General features: G+C 41.8%; 1 protein-coding gene across 1 annotated transcript; it reads right to left on the bottom strand.

Annotated features, from left to right (window-relative positions):
* Window positions 1–1,558: 1,558 nt before the first annotated feature.
* Window positions 1,559–22,928, bottom strand: LOC118419617 (prokineticin receptor 2-like). The gene is made up of 4 exons (XM_035826084.1): window positions 22,413–22,928; window positions 6,113–6,301; window positions 4,818–4,950; window positions 1,559–3,429 (listed from the first exon to the last, which is right to left on the bottom strand). The coding sequence occupies exons 1-4, from the start codon at window positions 22,901–22,903 to the stop codon at window positions 2,959–2,961; spliced, it is 1,284 nt and encodes a 427-aa protein (XP_035681977.1). The 5' UTR covers window positions 22,904–22,928; the 3' UTR covers window positions 1,559–2,958.
* Window positions 22,929–22,938: the final 10 nt, after the last annotated feature.

Genomic DNA, 22,938 nt, shown 5'->3' with positions numbered 1-22,938 from the left:
TACAATTCCTAGAATTTTTGCAGACTGAACACAATAATATACCATTTGGCTCGCCCCTAAGGCTAATAGAGATATAGTTTTGGGTGTGTCTGTTTGTCTGTGTTTCCGGATTTTCGTAGTCAGCATAACCCAAGAACTTCTAAATAAATTACGATGATATTTGGCACGTTGGTAGGTGTTGGGAAGACGAAGGTCAGTGTCAATTTTGGGCCCCCTGTTATGTGACATTGGTACTGCAGCAGAAATTATTTTTGTGTGTGTATCTTTTGACCTGGATGTGGTATGGTCTTATGATTGTTTTGTGACAGAAAGCTTGTGATGTATGTTTGGGTCCTCTAGCAGCTTGTTATGGAACTCCAAGGGCGTTATGTCAAAATCTTCTAAGGAGGATAACTGAACAAGGGAACGACAAATCTAAATATTTGGTTATGTAGGTAGCTTAGACAGAGATGTATATCATAAAGTGCAAATTATGCAAAGTAGCACTTACTTACTTACACGCATATTTGATGTAAAAGTGCCATAATTCTTCTAAGTGGTAAATTATTGGACAATCAACTTTGTGACCAATGTTAGTTATTTAAAGGTATATATATATATATATATATATATATATATATATATATATATATATATATGTATATATATATATAAATGCATAGATTAAGTAAATGTGGAGGTCATTTACAAGTGTGCTGAGGACACAAGCGTTGTACACGGCCATCTTGGTCTTGACTCGAGACACACACAAAACTATACCGGCATTTCATGCAGGTAACCAGATTTCTCCAGTGTCACTGACGAAAGACACCGGATGGCTGTCTGAAACGTCTGACCGTTTTCAAAATCATCGACGTATACCGAACAATAGAGTCTTCATTTTGTTCCCCCAGATCTTGTTCTCAATTTTGAAAATTGACGGGTACAACTTTGTACAATTTACAGTATGATTAAATTTTCTTTGGAAACGGCCGAAAATGGATGCTCGTGCCGATGTCATCCATATCAACATGGCCTTAGCTATAAAAAGTATGAAGTTATGTCAACAATTTGTTGTTATCTCATATCTGTGCTAGTTTATACGTATTCCTGTTATTTGGCTGATAATTGGTTGCCAGAAGTCGTGAATAAGTCACACACACACACACACACACACACACACACACACATACATACACACACACACACACACACACACATACATACACACACACACACACACACACACACACACATACATACATACATACATACATACACACACACACACACACACACACATACATACATAACACACACACACATACATACATACATACATACGCACACACACACACACACATACATACACACACACACACACATACACACACACACACACACACACACACACACACACACACACACATATATACATACATACATACATACACACACACACACTTTCATACATGCATACATCTGTATCAACCATTTGTATTTCCAGCCGATTTTTTTTTCTGTTCCGCGCTATTTGGTCGACTCATTTATTCGTTAAAAAACACCGAGTCTCGCTACTGTGCATTCAAATATATTACATATAAATATTTTCCTAAAGTGTACTAAAGCATATATTAACAGGTGTTAGTTGGTTTTGTAATACAATAGTATGACACAGAACAGCTCAAATAAATGGTGGGTTTGCGGTATCATATCACATTCTATCATAATTATAATTATAACTATGTTTCTACTTCCATGGATGTAAAAGGTCATCAAAAGCTCACTATCAATGTTGTACTATAAGTCTTGTAAGTACATAAACTAAAGTTGAATCCGCTCTATGGAACGCTTATTGTGAATTAAAATGGAATCTACCAAAATGGTGATAAGTATATTACCGGCTATACCTTGATATACCAGCTTTATCATGTTAATTAAAGTAATGATAGCTATAACGTTACACTGGATATCGCACGCTTATGTTTCACTTGACGAGTGGAGATCTCCAGTTGCAATGTCGGTTGAGTAGCGACATGAAATGTGGGTAACATGTCAAAGGTGACTGCTCATGGCTTCCTGACAGTTCTCGTCTGGACAATTGCTTCGATTTGCATAACAATGTGTGTTTGTTACTGCCTCTGGACCCGCAATTTCACTGTGCATGCGTACTCGGAATGGTGAACGATCTTATACTATTGCACCGTACTTAACGTTACATATGATAATGAATATGTAGAGCTGTATACAGGCGTCGGGAGACAAAATCAACAACAGAGAAGTTGTTTACAGGTTTGTAAGTGAACCAGCCATTTCGCAAATCAAACTGTGCATGTACGTAGATAAAGAGCTGACTTGTGAAGAGTTCGTGTTTCGTGTTTTATATACATCCAGATTTGTTCAGCCTCCGTCGGTCGGTTTGCATAACAATGTCCTGACTTGTCTTGTTAATGTCCCAGGAGTATTTACATTTGGCCTGCGCGAGTGCAGTTGGATCAGTGAAGGGGTTCACATTGTACATGTCCAGCGGTACACGTTTGTGAAGATTAGTCAACCAGGCTACATTTATCTTCAATCTATGTCCAGCTGTAGTTCGTTTTTAACGTAGAATGTCAATTACAGAAACCAGGAGCCGTGAAGGTGAAACGTGCGATTCTGAGCTCGACCCAATAGACAAAATTTGAAAAAAAGGGTAAAATCATTTCCAGACACAAGACATACCATATCATTACATGCCAACCATTTGTCATAGAGCACACGTTTACAAAGTATTTTGTATTAACGTTAATTGTGTTGCTAACGTTACAAACTGCCCCAGATTTTGAAGTTATGATAATCCGTTGGATGTCGACCATAGCGTGAACACTAGACTACCAAAATCTCATCAACTGCTTTCATCCATGAATACAGTTCATGTGTTTTATTGTCTTTCACGTGTCAGAAAGCCTTGCATTCTATGATGACTGTCGGATGTAATGTTCACTCCAAGATCTCCGTTTCCGACGTAGTCGCCATGACATCATGACGTGGCGACCTCCGAGCGCCCTTCACTGGCGCTATGAAGGTCAAACCAACATTCCGCATGGACCTCTGCGACCCGGCCGGCGACATGGCGATGTTAGTGGCGAAGCTCCTGATGCACGGACGAACCTTCCGTCCGCGCCACTGCCTGTAGTTCTGCAGAATGTCGCGAGGAGCGTGCTTCATGGTTGAGCGGATGTTTTCATTCAGAGCTATGTAGACAAATGTGTCCATCATGCTGTTGCCCATGGCCAGAGCCTCGACTGTGTACATCAGGGAGTTGTTGAAAGAGGACATGGAGAGCATTTCCGGGTAGTAGTCCCTGATGATCGTAACCCCATGGTACGGTCCCCAGCACACGATGTACAGAACCAGGATGACAACCAGGATACGAACTGCCTTCAGACGGGACTTGGCAACTGCTGATGCCTATTGACAACAGAGCAATAAACCGGTTATTTAGACGCCTAACAGAGAATGAATATCTTTGCTGATTACGCAATTTTCAGAAATGTATTACTGTACCACATGTTCCTACTCCGTTGTCTCTGATTGGCAGTACATTAGTATATATCTCCTGGTTTCTATAATATCTATATCATCTCGTAAGGTATCAAGCTCAAAATTTGTCATAGTAAGGTTCATTCTCTGATATCACCTACCGACACACAAACACGCAAACATCCCTGGATTCTCACGACAACGACATGTGTTGATCATGTATCTTGATAAAATATCATTGACCTAAGCAAAAATGGAGTAATTTTTTCACACATTTTAAAGGGAGGATCAACCCGAAAGGGAGTGTGCTGGTTCTGATAATATTTCTCTGTTTCAAAAAAAAATTGTATTGACAACTTGACATTGACCTGGCGGCAGTTGCATTACTAGTATTGGCAGCAGTTGCAGTATTGGCAGCAGTTACATCATACTGCAGCAATATTCCGTTACCCCCTCCACTTCCCTCTAGATAGATTACAGCCAAATGTAACATATTATGTCACCAAACTACAAATCGAACGATGTTACGAATTCCGGGTTGATCTTTTGCACTGTGAATCTTGATACTTGTTTGCCTAAGCAACTTCATTCCTTTTCCACTTGCTTTGGGACAAAAATTGGCTTTGACCGCTGGCACTCATCGCGTTCAAACCCACACTTTTAAGTATGAGTTTGAACACGATGATTGCCAGCGGTCAAAAATGGGCCGACGTTAGGAAATCTTGAGATGATCAGTGAAAATAATGTTTGCAGTGTGTGCGTGAATAGTTGGTTATCAATTTTAGCCTTCAAATAGTAATCATCATCTTCCTTCGATTGACCTAGATTTTAAACAATTATCCGAAAGGAACACATGGTTAAGTTCACCATGGCAATACAGAGTGGTCTTTGCATGGGAGAAACTGATCAGTTACCGGATGATAAGATAATCAATTCCTTGTCAATCCGTGATGAAATTTTACAAATTTGGCTGATTTCTTTTTCATAAAAATATGGTCTTTTGAAATATAGCACCTACATCTGGGGTTAAGCCCCCTTAAAAGGTTTCTCTATACCAGAAGAAGAAAAATCTAAGTTTAAGATACCTTTTGAATTAAGTGTAGCCATTATTACTTAATACCTTGCCCCACCTTTTCCCAACATGTACCCAGTACATAACTTATTAAGTGAAACTGCCATATGTTAGGTAGTATTCTGTTTATAGGTTGTATACAGTCGTATCCAAGGGAAAAGGTATGAAGCCTATTTTTCTGATGCAACTTTTCAGTACGAGCACTACAGTATGGGTACGCGCCATCTTGCGGTTTGTACGTGACCTGCAGGCTTGTCTGATGGCCCGGGATCCGGCGGCAGCACACCTTCTTCAGGATGCAGCTGTAGCAGAAGATCATTATCAACACTGGCAGGGCGAACTCCAGGACAAACACCGACAAGTAATATACTCGGTACCTATAGAAAAAAGGAAAAAAATGTCAATCTCAACTGCGTTTTAAGTTGTTCAATGTGGTTTCGCCAAGGCTCGCTTTTTCAGCCAAGCACCTGGGGTCTTATATCCGAGGTTTGTCGCATGTTTGCTTAGATGTGGTGCCGAACAGTCCGGGACCTGGTGCCAAACCGTCTTGGACGTGATGCTAAACTTTCCTAGATTCGGTGCCGAACAGTCCGGGACCTGGTGCCGAACGGTCCTGGACCTGGGGCCGAACCGTCCTGCTGTCGAAACGCATGGCATGATATATAAGGGGCCGCCGACTTAACATCAACCAGAAAGGACAAGTGCAATTTGTGGAATTTAACGGCGAAGCAGCGGATCGCTTAAGGCGCACTCTCACTGCACTCGCGTCACGCTTGCGTCGCTGAGGGCGGCGGGGTTTGTTCACTGTGTCACTGTTGTGTTATTTTCGCCGATTTTCTGTTGCACTCACACTGACGTGCGTCGCTGTTGCGTTTCTAGACTAAATCAACATGTTATTAGAAATCGCAGCGTTGTCAATTTATAAAAAATCACTGTAAATTGATGATTATGCCTCATAATGAGATTTATAATGAACTAATTCCCTTGTGATAATACAGGATATGTTACATAATATTATGTTATATAATAACCTTGAAAGACTTTTAGTGACCCAAATGAATAGACACGAACCGTATAACAGATTTAATTCGATTTTAGTTTGATATTCTATCGGCGGCAGGTTACCAGCGATTATTTGATTGCTTGCAACGCAAACTCAAAAGCAAACGTTATCATTAAACATGGATATAATTTCTTTTTCAACGTTGTATGATAGTCTGTTTCTCTACATCTGTAGCTTTATGAATCGATAAACCAGTTACTTATTTGAAGTACAGAATTCTTGCCTATTTCCCATCAAATAAAACAAAAGATATTCTTAAGTTAGTCTGAATACGGATACAAGTCAAGTTTTGTGGAAATCTTCGCTCGCGTCACCTCTAGATCCCGTGGGGTTGCGTCTGTGTTGTCGAACCCCGCAGAGACGCAAGCGTGACGCGAATGCAGTGACAGTGCACCTTTACTGTTAGTGGCCCAAAAATGTTTCTTTTGTACCTGTTATGGACAGAGATGTCACAAAGTTGTTATCAATCTGTTTACCTCTGTTTTTCATGTATTGGCCAGAGTTGACCACAAAAGACACGCTCAGCCGTGGGGTATGGGATGACGACTGAATATCTCCCAGCAGGCACCGCGAACAAGATGGCCGCCAGCCAAGCCAAGGCAACCACACCAGCCGCTCCTTTCCCTGTCAGTCGTGTGATACTGGGATGGCAGATCACCAAGTACCTAATGTGATTTGGAACAAAAGCCATAACATTAATGTATCAGCAACCTTCATCTGTCTCATTCAATAGACATTTCCCCGCCGCATAGCACTTTTTACCGATTGCGACGCCACATGTTCGCAAGGTCATGTGAGCTGAGTGATTGCCGGCCAACCGCATTCTCAGAAAAACGTCAGTAGGACTTTCTAAATGTTGAAGCGCTAATAATGGACCTTCTAGCGGCGAGTTACGGCGCTTTAAAGTTGGAGGTCAAATTCTCTGCAGATGACAGATGATTGAGAATCACAGAATGGTTGCTCTATTGATAGAAAACATTATAGAAATTGACTGAAAATTGGTTTTTCCCAGTTAGGAGAAAGCCTATAGTTTCGGCCTCTCGTGACCTTGGTCTCTCTGATACCTGGGGTCTCTTCGAGTGATTAAGCTCATTAGTCAAAAACTGATGATTAATAATCACCGAATGGGCGCTGTAGTGATAGAAAACATTAAAAAAAACTAGAGTTCCACGAACACATATCTTCGCCAAATAAAAAATTTTTTAATGAAGATTGTTGTTTTTGAAATGTTGTTAATTTTGGAAAATAGATATATAATAAAATGCTTTTGTAACGTGAGTTTTTGAAGTTTATGTATCTTATTTTGGAATGCAGTGAATCTATATTGTTTGTATTTTTGCCTGCATTTGAAATGCTGGCATAGCTTTTGGTATGTTTGTGTGTGTCTGTCTGTCTGGGTTTTTGCATTTTTGTGGTCAGCATAACTTCAGTATCTTTGAATGGATTGTAATGATATTTGGTATGTGGTATCTTTTTACTTGGACATGGTATGGTTTTCTTTTTTTGTCGGTAGGTTGCAGGAACGTTGGATTTACATGACATTTTGCATATTGTTACTTTTGGTAGAGATTTACATTCTAAATTGTCAATTATGCAAAGTTGGAGTTAATTAGCATGCTTATTTAGCTATAGGATGATCCTATTTACAATTAATCTTATTGCCGGCCTTATTTACAGGTAACATGATGTAGCTTGTATTTTTCAAGTGCTAACTTTTTATATTAGTGGTAAGAATAGATGTACATTTTATAAGTCTAAAGATAAGCTTAGATGTGAGTGTAAGTGCATTACAGTGTACAGCACTGTTTCATTTGGTCTGACTTGATTTTGTTCACAAAGAGACTGGCATTTGCTTTTCCCCACATGTTCTGACAGGCAACCAGTGTCACAGCAGGACATGTTAGAGGAGGTGAAAGAAAATATGGTTGACCTTTTAGTAACTGGGAAATCCCAGGCAGACTTAAACTGATAGGCAATCCCTGATGCAGTCCCAGGGAAACATCCACAAACTCTCCACCCATTGATACATTTTACATGGCCCTGAGGGTTAATATGGCTTGTATTGCAATCTCCAAGATGGCGGACGAGTACGGTCACGCGTTGTACGCTCTCCGTGCCTGATTTAGCAAGAAGGTATAATTGGCTTCATGGAGTGAGTCCAGTTAGATATTTTATAATCGTACTTTATTGTGATATCATTCTACAGCTTTTTGGGACTTTTTTCATTGTATAACGACATAAGATTGGTGAAATATGACGGGTGTTGAGTCCAAAACACCGAAGACGCCTAGGACGCCAAAATCAACAAATCCATGGAACATCAACATCGGAAAAGTCCCGCTGGATGAATCGCTAAACTTTGACTTCGAATATGAGGAAAAGACCAGAATGTGCGGGGTGAAACTTCGATCCAACGACATGGACAAATGGCTACGGATTCATCAAGACATCTTCAACAAAGACTTCGAAGACGGCAAAGGAACAAGCGTCCTGTGGAAAACTTCGCCCGGCACAACTAGCCTATCTGTTCAGCCCGACACCGCGCAGAAAACAGGTAAAGACATCCTATCTATCCACTTCTACAGCAAAAAGAAGGGGTTAATGGTGCAAGGTCAGGAAACTAAATGGTGGGCTGAAAAACTGTACCCTGAAGTCAAGAAGTATGTGAACGGCCAAGACAAGCGCACGAGAGCTAGTGTAAAAGATGGCGTCCAGAGCGTAAGAGACGCCGTAGACAGTTTCACTTTCACCTCCTCGATACAGACAACTTCCAATCAACCTTGCCCAACCACTCCCGAAACTCCAACTTTGCCTAAAACACTCAGCCCAGAAATCTGAATCATGTTGAAGCACACATAAGTGGCGATGTTGTAGAACAAGAACAGCGTGTGTTTGAATCTGGCGCGAAGCGTGATGATGACAAGGGCGATAGCAAACAAAGGGGAGCAGATAACAAAGTCAGTCCGGCCTCGGCCAGTGTCAGTAGCGATGCTACTTTGGGGGATCTACAAAAACAATTTGTTGGCTTTGTTCAAAACTTCAACACACTGAAGGACGATTTGATTGCAAAAGACAACGAAAGAGATGCAGCCCATGCGCAGACGCTAAAGAACCTCACAGCACAGGTAGAATCTACACAGAAATCTCTGGAATCTCATCAGAAAGTCAATCTCCAAACTACACAACGATTTATCCAAGGCGCATAAAGACCTCGTGCTTCAGAAGGAAAAGCAATCCGAAGATGCAGCTATAGCTAAGGGGCTGTGGGAGGAAAGGCTTCGTGGCATGTCTTGTAAAGTAGATTCTTTATCGGCATCAAACGCCGAGCTGCAAGAAATCATCAAGAAACAGGACTCAGTGATAAGCGTCCTGATTGAAAGATCAAAGGAATTGGATTTCATGCTGGGATCTTGTACCTGCGACACGACAACAAAGAAGATAGCCGCACTACCAACAGTACCTGTTCAACATAACAGAGCCGCCGCAAAGAAGACAGCCGTGCTACCAACAGTGCCTGTTCAACATAACAACAGTGCCGCCGCCAACTCTACCAACTCACACGACGCTACTACTTCACATGACAATGAAGCGACGACTGGGAACCACAAGAACAGCGGAACACCTACCGACCGCTACAACAACACAGCCTTTGACAAAAATCACACCAACACGCGACCTGCTGTTAGACCCAACAATGCACATAACAAAGGTGTAACGTTACAAGACAAAAATCACACCAACACGCGACCAGCTGTCAGATCAAACAACACACAAAACAATGGTGTACAAGTCAGGATCTTTGCAGATTCTTTGTTCCGTGATGTTGACCCTGAACGCGCCTTCCAAGGGAAATCTGCCAAACTACACAGGAACAGTACCATATCAGCCGCCACTGGGAACATCAGGAACATGACAGATCTGACTACCGAGACAGTGATTCTACACGTCGCCTCAAATGATCTCGACAACACTAAGTATCACCAAGACTCTGTTTGTGGAACGATCCAAAAGACCCGTGAACTGCTTGAAGCAACTAGCCGCTCTTTCCCAAATGCACAAGTAGCGGTTTCTCAGGTGCTACAGAGAGGGGCGAACCACACCTCAGTACTAAATAAGAACATTAGAGACTACAACCAGGAGATGTTAAAAATATCAAGAACATCGGGCTTCACCTATATCAAACACAAGATTTTCCTATTGAACATCTGAAATTGTCTTCATTCATAGTTAGAGTATAAAAGACCTGTTTCTTGCAGATCACTTCAGTGTCACTGACGAAGGAAAGTGGATTCTTTCCGAAACGTCTGACCGTTTCAAAACCATATCCAGTTGCTTGAGTAACTATTTTTGGCGTATCTTATTACCTGGATGTCTAACCTACATCGACGTATATCAAACACAAGAAGCTAACACAGAACAGGAATCTCTACCTGCCAGACCAGATTCACCTTGAACCCAGAAGTGGAACCAAACACTTGGTGGCCGATGTCAAACACACGCTTACACAACCCCCCAGACCAGCTACATCAGAGCCACACATCCAACGGGTCACCATGACGGGCCCACAGCACCGACATCACACCTCCAACCGCCAAGTCCCACAAAGGTTCCAACCCAACCTCCCGAGACGTGACAACTTCGGCCCGACCCGGGGACTGAGTCAGTCTACTGTCCCTAACCCAGCGCCGATCCGAGGGGGAACAACGAGTCATCGCGCCAGGGTCGACGCGAACGCTGTTCCTGTTGGATCTAGGATCCCCTCTCGCCACCATTCTGCAGTGCACCAGACGACAGGACATCAAGCGGGAGGTTCTATAGCTCTACAGATCATGAAACCCTCAACACTACAGCTGGGATCTCTAAAGTCGTCCTCATGGAAACAAATGGGAAAAAACATTCGCAAAGTCTGGAACGCTTTGATTTCATGATTGTATAAACTTGTACAAACTGACTCCATCTACACTACTGAGGTAAAGCACATTTTTCTTTTCTTGAGAGATGGTGAAGCGTTTATTGTTCATACTTGATTTTACCCATATATAAGATATAATTGAACGAGATACATGATTTTGGAACTTGCTTTATTATATTGACATGTCCTTACGGCTAACTCCATGTAGCTAATACTTACCTTCGTCTAATTTAAATCTTGGAGATGGCCAAACAGTCCGCTCTGATATTTTCAACTTGGAATATCCAAGGAAGTTGTCGTAGAAAATTCAGTGATGTTGAATTTTTCTCTTATGTTAGCAAAAGTGACGTGATTTGTGTTCAAGAGACTTGGTTAGATAGTTTTGTAGATTTTAACTTAGCAGGCTATAGTGTTTTCAGTTGTAATAAAAGGGCTAAGCGTAATTCTGGTGGGGTTGCAGTCATTTTCAGAAGTTCATTGAAAAAGGGCATTACAAAACTTGATAGTAGCTCACCTGACACGATTTGGTGTAAGTTTGATAAACAGTTTTTTTGGTCTTACGAATGACCTGTATCTTTGTAATGTTTATATTCCCCCTGAGTCCTTCCCAAAATCAACTCAAATTCACCCCTTTGATTCCTTATCCAACGATATTTTCAAATTTTCAAATTTAGGTGATATAGTCATTTTAGGTGATCTAAACGCCAGAACTGGAGCTATCATAGAAACATACTTTAATTCAGATTTCCCCGATATACACACAGCAGACGTTCTCGACAATTTTAAAAACAGAAACAACAGAGACGTGAAAGTAAATAATTACGGTAGATGTCTGCTTGATGTATGTTCTTCAGCAGATTTGACTATATTGAATGGAAGGGTTGCTGGGGATTTAAAGGGGGATTTGACCCAACGGTCAATGCTTTCTGATGTCCAATACGTCAATGTAAGTCCATTATCCCGTTTTTAGCCCCTACATCGCCAACAAGATAGAGCTGAGTGGATCCTACTTTATATATCCCTGTGCACATTCTTGATATGCATAAATCATACATGTACCTTCTTGCAGCTCGTTCTCCTTTCTGATCCTTTCTAACTTACGCCTTTCAGACCGTTCTAATTTCTGCAGATTCTACGAAGGAAAACGGAGTGGATGTAGAGCAAGGGATCTGCGTGTGCATTGACCTGAAGAGTATTATGTCCTTGATTTGACTTTCCTTGATTTTTATACCGCTAGTCTACCTTGTGAGCCGCTGTTTGTACTGAGACATTACGCAGACATTCACTTCTGTCCTGTGGCCATTCTACCAGGCTTGACATTTGTTTTGTGACGATTGGTTTCTCACTGCAGGTATGACCTTTCCCGGCCTCTGCCACAACTAGCATTTTCTATCCATCCTACCCACTTCCCTAAGTCCCCTTCAATCCCGTCTTTACCCAGCCCCATCTCCTGACGCATACCTAGGACTTTGACGCGAGGTTCTCCCGTTGTATACTACAATTCGCCTGCACTCTGTGTGATTGTTGTTTATGTAACACTCTACTACATCTACGGTACTGTGCTTGCTAATCCAATTATTGGCCTCTGTATAATTTGATCACAGCTATTTCACACATTCTTCCCTTTACGAGGGAGATTGCCCAGTAACGAGGAGACTTCCCGGCCTGTCACTTTCCCACTACCCCCAACCGTGATGATGACCGTCAGTCTAGATCTACTTCCTCCTTACAATTACGATTGTTTAATCTCCCCTCCACAACTTTTCATCCAAGACCACCCACCTGTGGGAACCTGGTAATTATTATGAACATATCCTTTTATTCCTCTTCTCTTCTAGCTCTCGCAGAACCCCCGACAATTAACACCCTTCCTTGACGTTTTGCGTGTTTTTGTGTGATACATATGCATGACACATGCATGACACTTGGTGGGACTAATCTTCCGACTGAGCTTCCAAGGAGTTCTTGTACAGCAGCCTTGTCTTGCAGGCCCATTGCTGGCTGTCAAGGTATACGGAGTGATGCGATATATATTTTAATGAAACTCCTTGGTGTATCTGACTATACCTTATTTGACAGGTTCCTCCCTTCCTGGTTTATATGTTATCGATATCACTCTTACAGACACATTGACAGCTATTCTATACCATCCTACAAGGCCGTTGTCTGTTTACTGTTTTGACGGAATGTTTTCTCACCCGAAGGTTAGGTCTGCTCTTACCTGCTATTATCCGGGGAACTTTGTCCTCCTGACCCCTCTCCATCCCACCACCCGCCTTGTTCTATCCTCCCCACCCGGCATCCCTCACCCCCATGCCTTTTTACTCCTCCCGCTTCCATGACATGAGAATGTACGCGAAGGTGACTTGAGGTGTGCTCCCCCGTGTGGAGACACTTCACTGTCGTGAGTACAACCCCTCCCCCTTCCCTGACATGTGAATGTACGCGAAGGTGACTTGAGGTGTGCTCCCCCGTGTGGAGACACTTCACTGTCGTGAGTACAACCCCTCCCCCTTCCCTGACATGTGAATGTACGTGAAGGTGTATTGAGGTGTGCTCCCCCGTGTGGAGACACTTCACTCTCGTGAGTGCATTACCCTGTGAGGACTCAGTTGAAACTTTACTGTTAGTGCTTACCCCCGTGTGGATTTGAACTTGAGGCTTTATTGAAGTGTCAGCCCCCGTGTGGATGTACTTCAAGTTTTTGCCGGAAGTGTCATCCCCTGTGCGGTCGATGTACTTCCGGTACGAGATACAACCCCCGGGTTGGCCTTACATTCAACCGAGAACGTTGGACTTGTACCTGATGAATATGACGGACCAACAAGTGTGGCGGGACTTGGATGGAGGCCTCCGTACGTGGATTTCATTGAGACATTAACCTACACAAGAGAAGCGTAAGCCTGTGGTGGCAGTCATGCGTGGTTGACATGGGACAATTGCCGGACGGTTCAACTTGAATCCTGTCATGATCATCGCACCAGTCAGGACTGTATCGCTATGACGTTGATGGATTACCCGCGAGTGACTAGTAAATCGAACGCCTTGATCTGAGCTGTATGCGCGAACGGAACGGACTTAAGTTATGTCTCGAACTCCAAAGCTCGCCAGGAGGTGTCAACAGTTCCAACACCGTGTAACTTTGGATTACCTTATATCATGAACTTACGGCGGCTGTTTAGCTCTTTTTACGCCATTATAAAGACTTTACACCTTCTGTTCTCACCAGCTCCCAGATTGTAACTTATATATTAACTAGCCCACTACAACTTGTACCGTGAGTTAAATACTGTTGAGCGTCAGGCCTGTTCTCCCTCTGTCATCCAGTCTCTACCCCCCTTCTTAACCCCTCTCCCTTCTTCTATCCTTTTTCGTCGTGACGGTGAGCTCACTACCCTAACGGTGTGTGTACTTGTCTGTGAAATAGTCGGAAAACGTAGTTCTCTTCGGAGCTTGCGAAGAAGAGAATTCAAGTTTTCCGACGGCTGAGCAGACAAGTCACGTGTCCCCCTACCCTGATCGATGCTTATCCCTCTGACCCCATTTACCCTCTGACCTTTCCCCCATCTCCCATGTAGGTCATTCGTGGCTTCTCCTTCCTGAGTACGGTCATATTTCCCACCCAACCCTACCCTCACATATCTGCCTTCAAGACGCTCATGTTGTTAATTATACTGTATGGTCTGTTTCTGCTATAGCTTTTGAGCTCAGTTGTAACTTAACCTAGTCTCTAAGCAATCTTGAGAGAGATCAAACCCTTACGCTATTGTTTGTGCTCACAGAGTAACCGCTTGTGGGATTCAGAAGATGTGTGTGTGGAAGTTGAGCCCCTGTGTGGCGCATACTGGCCTCTTGTACGTTCTGTTATGAATTGAAGTTTAATATGCAAGTATGCAACTTAGACCTACTGACATGAGTGTTGTTCCTCCCAGTGTTGTTCATGCTGTTGTGTAAGCGTCATTGTGGGATATCTCCCTCTTGGCTGATGTTTAAGTATCTGCGTACTTATTTATAGCCAATGTCGTTGATTTTGCAACATTGTTATGGCAATGTGTTGCCTTATGTTAACGATAAGCTTTCCGATGACTTACTGTAACTTCAGAGGTAGATGCAAGTCAGGATACGTTGAACATCCGCTGGACAGAGCCTCGGTTTAACCGTTCAGTTCGATATTGACTATAACAATGTGGCAACCAGGATAAACGGTCGCCAGCTTGTAGCAAGACATGCTTGGAGTCGTAGATATGAGAACAACAATGTGTAAACAGAAGTTGTTAACACTGTTGTTAACACTGATGAACCGATGTGTATAACAGAAGTTGTCCTGTTGTTGAGACTGATGAGTCAATAAATGCCCGACCGTACTCGTGACGGTGAGCTCACTACCCTAACGGTGTGTGTACTTGTCTGTGAAATAGTCGGAAAACGTAGTTCTCTTCGGAGCTTGCGAAGAAGAGAAGTCAACGGAAAAACACACAAAAATACTGCCGACCCTAATATCACAAACTCCGAATGAACAGAACACTTTAAAGGATTGAATAATCTAACAGAAAATAAACACTTCAACTTAGATTTCGAAAATACTATTACTAAACGGCTAGAACAGTTTAGTAGAAATTCATCAAATTTGCTAGATTTTCCTTTTACTATAAATGAAATTCTATATGGCATAAGACAATTAAAGTCTGGGAAAGCCTGTGGCTTGGATTCTATTTCAAACAACATGCTGAAGCATGGATCAAATTCAAAGCAGTTTCGTCTGTCGTTAGTCACTCTCTTTAACACCATTCTCAATATAAGGGCACATTTCCGCCTAATTGGAACACAAACATTTTAACTCCCATCTTTAAATCGGGCGACAAACCCAACGTTGACAATTACAGAGGTATCGCTCTATCCAGCTGTTTATCCAAATTATTCACTCTTCTCTTAAATACAAGGCTACAAAACTTTGTAGAAAACAACAACTTACTAGCCGACACACAGTTCGGCTTCAGAAAGAAGTGCCGCACCGCCGACAATATCTTTATTCTAAAATCTCTTATAGAAAAATATTCACAAAAAAAGAAAGGTAAATTGTTTGTTTGTTTTGTGGACATGAAAAAGGCATTTGACAGTGTGTGGCGTGATGGATTATTCTATAACTTACTACATTATGGCATCGATGGAAAATTCTTTAATGTATTGAAATCTATGTACTCCGATGTTAATTATGCAGTTAGAGTAGAGAATGGCTTATCAGACTCCTTTGCTTCCACATGTGGTGTAAGACAAGGTTGTAACCTTAGTCCGTTGTTGTTTAATCTGTTTATTAATGATCTGCCGCAATGTTTTGATCCTGACTTATGTGACCCTGCTACTTTAACCTCTAAATCCATCAATTGTCTGTCCTGGGCAGACGACCTTGCTCTAATTTCATTGTCAAAGCAGGGACTTCAACAATGCATCAACACTCTACAAACATACTGTAATAATTGGAAGCTAACTGTTAATGTCTCTAAAACGAAAGTTCTTATCTTTTCTAAGGGTGCTACAAAGAAAATGCCAAAAGAATTCTTTATCTATAATAGTGAAATAGAAGTTACAGACAGTTACACATACCTTGGGATCCCTCTTACGTCCTCAGGTAAATTTAAAACAGCCAGAAGATTTCTAAAGACCAAAGCTATGAGAGCTATTTTCAAATTAAAATCACTTCTATCATCGGAAAATATTTCTATAAAGCTAGGTAAAAACTTTTTGACAAATTTGTAAAACCTATCCTTTTGTATGGCTCGGAGTTAACATGCTTTGACCATACTTCAAAAACACTGAAACTTATTGTATCGAAAAATATCCCTGTGTCTTCTCCAAAAAATGTTTTCTCTTCTTTACTGAGTAGATTTCAGATTGACGATAGTATTCCATTTTCGATCCGTAAAAGCACATGTACTAATCAAACTCATACTTATATGATTAATTTTGAAAGAAGATCAGACAAAGACAAGTTTCTAAAATGTGCGCCTGTGCTTAATCTAGAAAAAGATGGATTTTCAATCGATAACACACGCCTCCCTTTAGATATACCGGAATTTGACATACTTGACACACGTTTTCAAAAATCTCTACTCGGAGTCCACTCAAAATCATCTATCGACGGCGTGAGAGGAGAGTTAGGACCTTTTCCCTTTATAAGATCTGCTAGAATTCAGCTCATTAAATACTGGCACCGTTTGGTAAACTTACCTGAGGACTCGCTACTTCGCGATGCATACAACACTGTATTTACTGACAATCAAGACTGGATTTATCATGTAGAGAACATTCTCTGTTACCACGGCCTTGGGCAAATATGGGCGAAACCTGAGGCTTATAGAACAGATTATATTGCTAACCAACTGCGCACCAGGCTACAAGATATATACATACAGGAGTGGTTTAGTTCTATTGAAAACAATTCAAAACTGTCTTTTCTTAGCAAATCAAAATAATGTTATGAGCAAGAAATGTACCTTTATAATATAGATAACTTTGAGATTCGCAAAGCAGTAACTCAGTTAAGAATTAGTAGCCATAAGTTGAATGTTGAAACAGGCAGATACTACAATGTAGCCCCTGACCAAAGGTTCTGTCCATTCTGCCCAAATCATATTGAAGATGAATTTCATTTTATGATGGAATGGTCTAGATACGCTAGTTTACGCAATGAATTATTTACGTTTCTCGAAGCAAGTACAACATATTTCAAAAGAATCGATGCTACAGACAGATTTGCACATTTATTTAGATGTCAGAACTCCCATTATGCAAAAATAGGCAAATATATCAAGGACTGCTTTGCTATTAGAAAGAATACTGAAGCTAATGATTAGCCTACTTCATTATGATACTATATGAATGAATTATGCATATTAGCCCTTATTGTTATGTTAACTATGATGTTAAGCTTTATCCTATACCTTTATCTTGTACTTTATGTAATAGTTGTTGCCATACTTTGTACCATGTACAATTGTCGTGCAATAAAGTTCTATCTATGGCATGACCCCCCCCCCCCACTAGCTAGCTGTCAGGGATGGGGCAACCGGCTTCTCCTGCACCTGAGGGTTAGTATGGCGTGACCACCCCCACTAGCTAGCTGTCAGGGGTGGGGCACAGGCACTCAACTTTTATGTTTATGACTGACATGTTAAACTAGTGGAAACTTTTCTACTGCATCGTATAGTGAGATGAATGGATGTAACGTTACATTTGTTACATATCCAGAAATTCTCATCATGCAAGACCCAGCATACTTTATGGGGCCTTGGACCGAATCACTCTCAGTCAAATCACTCCCCTATTTTTGTATCACTACACCAGTCACATGTAGAGTAGAAAAGTCATAGAATAAATCCTAGTCCGCTCATCCAGTGTTTCCTAGTCGTCAATCGTAGTCAACAGAGCACTACAAGGAGTCAGGGAAAATAACACAACAACATGTAAATTGTAAATATACTTTAAAAAATAAAACTAAGTTCCATTCGCTTGATGAACAGTAAGTGGAAACATGTACTGTTTCTTGGCGATATTGTAGCACACTTTGTTTTTTTACGCTTCACAGTCATTTTTGATGAAAGGCATAATAGAGAGGGGCATTTTTCATCTTTGCAGTCAGATATGTTAGTCCGCAATATTTCTCTAATCAGAGCGTACCTACATTTCCGAAGGTGACAAGGTGTTCAATACAGTACATCCTGCGGCCATGTAAATAGTCACACACAAGCCTTTTTGTTTTTGGTTCCTGCACGTTGCACTTTACCCTATATGCCCTGCAGTATATTGCACGGACCTGCACCTCACCTGGACGTGATGCTCTATTTGAGGGCCTTGTCCAGTATACTATTGAGATTGAGATTGATAAGTACCTACCTACCAAAACAAAGAATATCCATCAATTCCCTCAGGACTTATCCATCTAAAAAGTTACGAACTATAAGACTCACTGCAGTTCCAAACAAGCTGCTACGGGGCCCAAAATTACACCATTGACTCCTAGTTCCAACAGCTATCCACCACTCAAAAATCATGAACCTGGCACTTCTGGAAAATTTAGGCACAAACTTGGACGCTCACTTGCAGTACCAAAACAAGTCGCCAGGAGGCCCATTATCGAACTTGACCTTCCTTTCTGTGTCCCCTACTTATCAACCAGATATCATTAGCATCCATCTAGAACATCTCGAGTTATCTTGCATACAGACAAACGCACTTACATACAAAGCCAGCTACAGCACCATAGGTAAAAGCTAGCTAAACCATTCTCGCACATGACAATCCTTTCTACAACGGTAAACACCTACCAAATATCGTGGAAATCGCATTGTGACTTATGCTTCCCGAAAAAATAACAAATTCGCTACTGTACCGTAGGAAAACGCCAGGTAAACCATTTTCGAACTAGGCATGTCTTTTGACAACCTCTACACACCTGCAAAAAATCAAAAAGTTCCAACCACAATTTCTCGACTTATATGCTGTTGACCTACATACAGACCCAAGGCGACAAAAACATAATCTTCGCTGGCGAAGATAATTATTGAAAATTTGTTTTTCTCAGTTAGGAGAAAGCCTATATAGTTCCAGTCTCTCGTGACCAAGGTCTCTCTAATACCTAAGGGGTGTCTTTTAATTAAACTCATTTGTTAAAAACTGATGATTGAGAATCGCAGAAGGGATGCTCTAGAGATAGAAAACATAAATAAATTGATTGGAAATTTGTTTTCCCTAGTTTTGAAAGGCCCACACACGTATAATCGTACAGTCGGCCCCTCATGCCCAGCCCCTCGTGCCCAGCCTATCGTGCCCATATGGGCAGGGCACCGGGAGAGCTCCTTACCCCACTCGATGTATTTGACATTTGCTACATCTTATTCTATTAGTTTTGTTTCCTTTTTGGGTTTGTTTTCCTTGGGTCATATCGGCGCACAACCCGGCCATCAAATCCACAATCAACACAGCTTTCTAATCGTATTAGTCGCGAATCCAGCAAAACTTTTAAAAGAAAAACAGATGACGTAATGCCCGTAGCCAGGGTTTTGGTTGGGGGGGGGGGGTCTTTTTAGTACTTGAGGGACCATCGACGCCTCGCGCCGAAGGCTTGAGCTGGCTAGGGGGGTCCGGGAGCATGCTCCCCCGGACAAAAATTGAAATCTTGACCCTCTGAACGCTATTTCGTGCATTTTGACAGGCGAAATTTGCTGACATGTTTAATGGAATTACTATTGAAATACACAAGGCATTCGGCGTAAGTCTTCATATTTTCAGACCATGTCCGATGCATTAGGCATCGCAATAGAGATCAATAGAGGTCCGGTAAATTTTGAAATCTGGACCCTCTGAAAAGGTATTTTCCGCATTTTGAGGGACAAATTTTGTAGCCAGACTTAGCTAAATTCAATGTCATTTCTCTTACAGAAAAATACTTTTAAGGTCAACGGCCCCCCTCCCAACATATTTTCACCACGTCTAGCACCGGAGGCGTTTGCTGTCGCAAGGGAAGTTTGGGAAATCTTTAATCTGGACCCTCTGAAACGCCATGTCCTGCATTTTCCGGGGCAATTTTGCTGCTAAACTAAGCTAAATTCAATGAATTTTTCTATCAATCAGAGAGGTTTTTGAGGGCGACGCACCCACCACATCATGTTCACCATATTCGTCCCCGAGGCCGCAAGCCGTCGCAATGGAGGTCCAGGAAATTTGACATCTGGACCCTCTGAAATGCTATTTTCCTGTGTTTTCTGGGTGGAGGATAGAGCGAGGGACCTGACGCGGCCGGTGGTCCATCTATCACGTGAGAAGAGATCCCTGCTCTGCATACTTATATGATGCGGGGTCACGTGGTTAACATCCGGGCCAATAGACGACAAGGATAAATAGCGTTTGGTGGGAGGAACGCGTTCAGCAGGTCGTCATTACCTCACAGTGCAGTCACGTTCTCTCGGTTGTTACCTATATGATGGATGCGAAATTTGCGGTTTCGGATATTTGTGTTCAACATTTATCCTTAGAGCCTCTTTATGCTTGATATGATATCGACTCCCTGTATGTGATCTTGTTACTGCAGCATAAGTTCCGGGTTTTGTATCTTTTGTCCTGGACGCACGTCTTAATATTAGTGGCAACTAGCTTTTGGCTGTGGAAGAAGTTGTGCAGGTTTCGGTCCCCTAGCAGCTTGCTCTGCAGGAGCGTTTTTCTCAAACATTTTCAGAGAATAGCTAGACAAAGAAACGACGACTTTTCTTTATATTTAGTATACAGGTAGTATAGATAGAGATGTACGACAGATATGGCATGCTTATTATGCAAATTATTGCTTAATTTGTATAATTTATGAGAAAATTTGTGATTCTAGTGTTTTCCATAATAGGTTTTATGCACGTAAAATGGGAGGAGTAACATCAACGTAAGCTAATCATAGAAATGAGAGTCTAATTTGCATACTCAATGTGTAAATGCCATAATTCCATAGTGGTTAATGGTGGGGATTACCTACTTCACATGTGTAACGTTAACATGAACATCACAGTGATTATGCAAATTTGGTAATAAATTTGAATTATTTTCTTTAGAAATCTCTAAATATTTCATGGAAGTAAGAGGTCTACGAACTCTTGTTTTATCTACTTTTATTCATATGGTTAACATTGCAACGATATCATTAAAAGAAGTGTTGAGCTTAGCGCACTCAGTGGCGACCTTGACCGACTGCGCCCCGTGTCAGTGGACGATACGTGACAGAAAACAGTAGAACAACCTCAAACTTCACGTGTGACATTGACCTTCAACTGCATCTAACTCTGGCAGAGTGTACGTCTGCTTATCTCAGCTATGTGTGATCAACGCTGAGAAGGAATTCAGTTCACGGTCCAACTTACTCAGTGTGGTGAAGAATATCGGCTCTGGGCTGTACCAAATGAACACTACACTATGCCATGTTTTATAGAATATTTTGCAAACAACCACATGTTGTTGCAGCTATCCGTTTTTATTGTATGGGGGGGGGGGGGTCATGAACTGGGCGTTATATGACGATAGTGCCCCTACCTGGACATAACGACCAACCCGATTTTATTTTCTAATGAACTATTAAAGGAAATGTCCAAATGTTCTTTCTAGTAGATACGCCACGTACATACTATAGTTAGAAGTATCATGTATCTAACAAACGCTACAACACCGATACGATCACAAAACACACGTCAAATGTCAACCATTTCCCCCATTTGATTTGTTGATGAAGGAGGTCAAAGTCCTGTAGCCTAGTTGATGCCGCAGTGCGTTACTATCCGCTGTGTGTTAGGCACGATATCAGAAAAGAGACCCCATTCCTCTCCTTTTACCGCCCAAACCAAAGTCATGTACCCATTTACTCCTTGGTGGAGTAAGGCAATTCTAATCTCCAAGCAATTTCCTACGGTGAGATATGATATTACACCATCCCAATTGTCTTCCCAATTGGAAGACTTAGGATAGGGTGTAAATGGTCTACCTTGTGACCTGTCCCGGTATGCTAGACTGATTAGCAAAGCAAGGCGTTAAAAGCATTTCTCCAAGCATGTACATGTACGGACGGCACAGCCAGGAGAATCCCAACCACCACAGCTTTGGCATTTTGATCTTCCATTGTTTCCTCATAAATGAATTAAGAAAGAATAAAGACGTAACTTATATTGATAGATGGGCATGAAAGAATTCTAAATCTGATTTTTTGGGTCCCATTGATGACGTAATCAGGTTTTATTGCTCCTAGTATTATTTTTCAATGGCAAAATACAGCACTTTGGTACATACTACTGCAATGGAAATATGTTTTTCATGTGCAAAATGAACATTATTTGCCTTACCTGTCGATAGCGATGACCAGTAGTGCGTTGGTAGACATGTACAGAGACATGGTCTTGGTGTAGTTGACCGCTGCACAGGCCGTCTGTCCGTGAGTCCACACGCGGGACTGGACGATATAGTAGTCCATCACAAATGGCACACAGATGACCGCCATGAGAAAATCCGACATGGCCAGATTAGCGATCAACATGTTCGTCATGTTCCGCATCTTCTTGTACTGAATGATGACGTAGATCAGAATTAGGTTAATCCCGCCACATGTGATCATGGTCAGCGTGTAGACCAATCCCAGGATGGCTTTCATGAAGATAGAAACGTCCGGATCTGTCTCCGCTCCGGTTAATCTGTCCGGAAGGACATGCTCCTCCGCCGTTTTGTTATGAAGGGGAAAAGAATACTCGGCGCCAAACAGGTCTTCGTACCAGTTATAGTCGACATCCGACTCGGATGAACCAATGTAATATTCGGGATACTCTGTAAGATTCTCCATGATGTTAATAACCGCGCAGGTTTGGTGGCACAATG

Source organism: Branchiostoma floridae, chromosome 7 (genome assembly GCF_000003815.2).
Source record: "Branchiostoma floridae strain S238N-H82 chromosome 7, Bfl_VNyyK, whole genome shotgun sequence".
NCBI lineage: Eukaryota > Metazoa > Chordata > Leptocardii > Amphioxiformes > Branchiostomatidae > Branchiostoma > Branchiostoma floridae.
This window is presented reverse-complemented; position numbering and strand designations above follow the sequence as displayed.

What these genes read in the sequence shown, in the direction of transcription:
- LOC118419617 (XM_035826084.1), bottom strand. Translation starts at nt 22,903, where the DNA reads ATGGAGAATCTTACAGAGTATCCCGAATATTACATTGGTTCATCCGAG. An exon ending in CTGGTCATCGCTATCGACAG is followed by an intron (nt 6,302 to 22,412) that starts GTAAGGCAAATA and finishes AAATCACATTAG; the next exon opens with GTACTTGGTGATCTGCCATC. An exon ending in GCCATCAGACAAGCCTGCAG is followed by an intron (nt 3,430 to 4,817) that starts GTCACGTACAAA and finishes TGTTGTCAATAG; the next exon opens with GCATCAGCAGTTGCCAAGTC.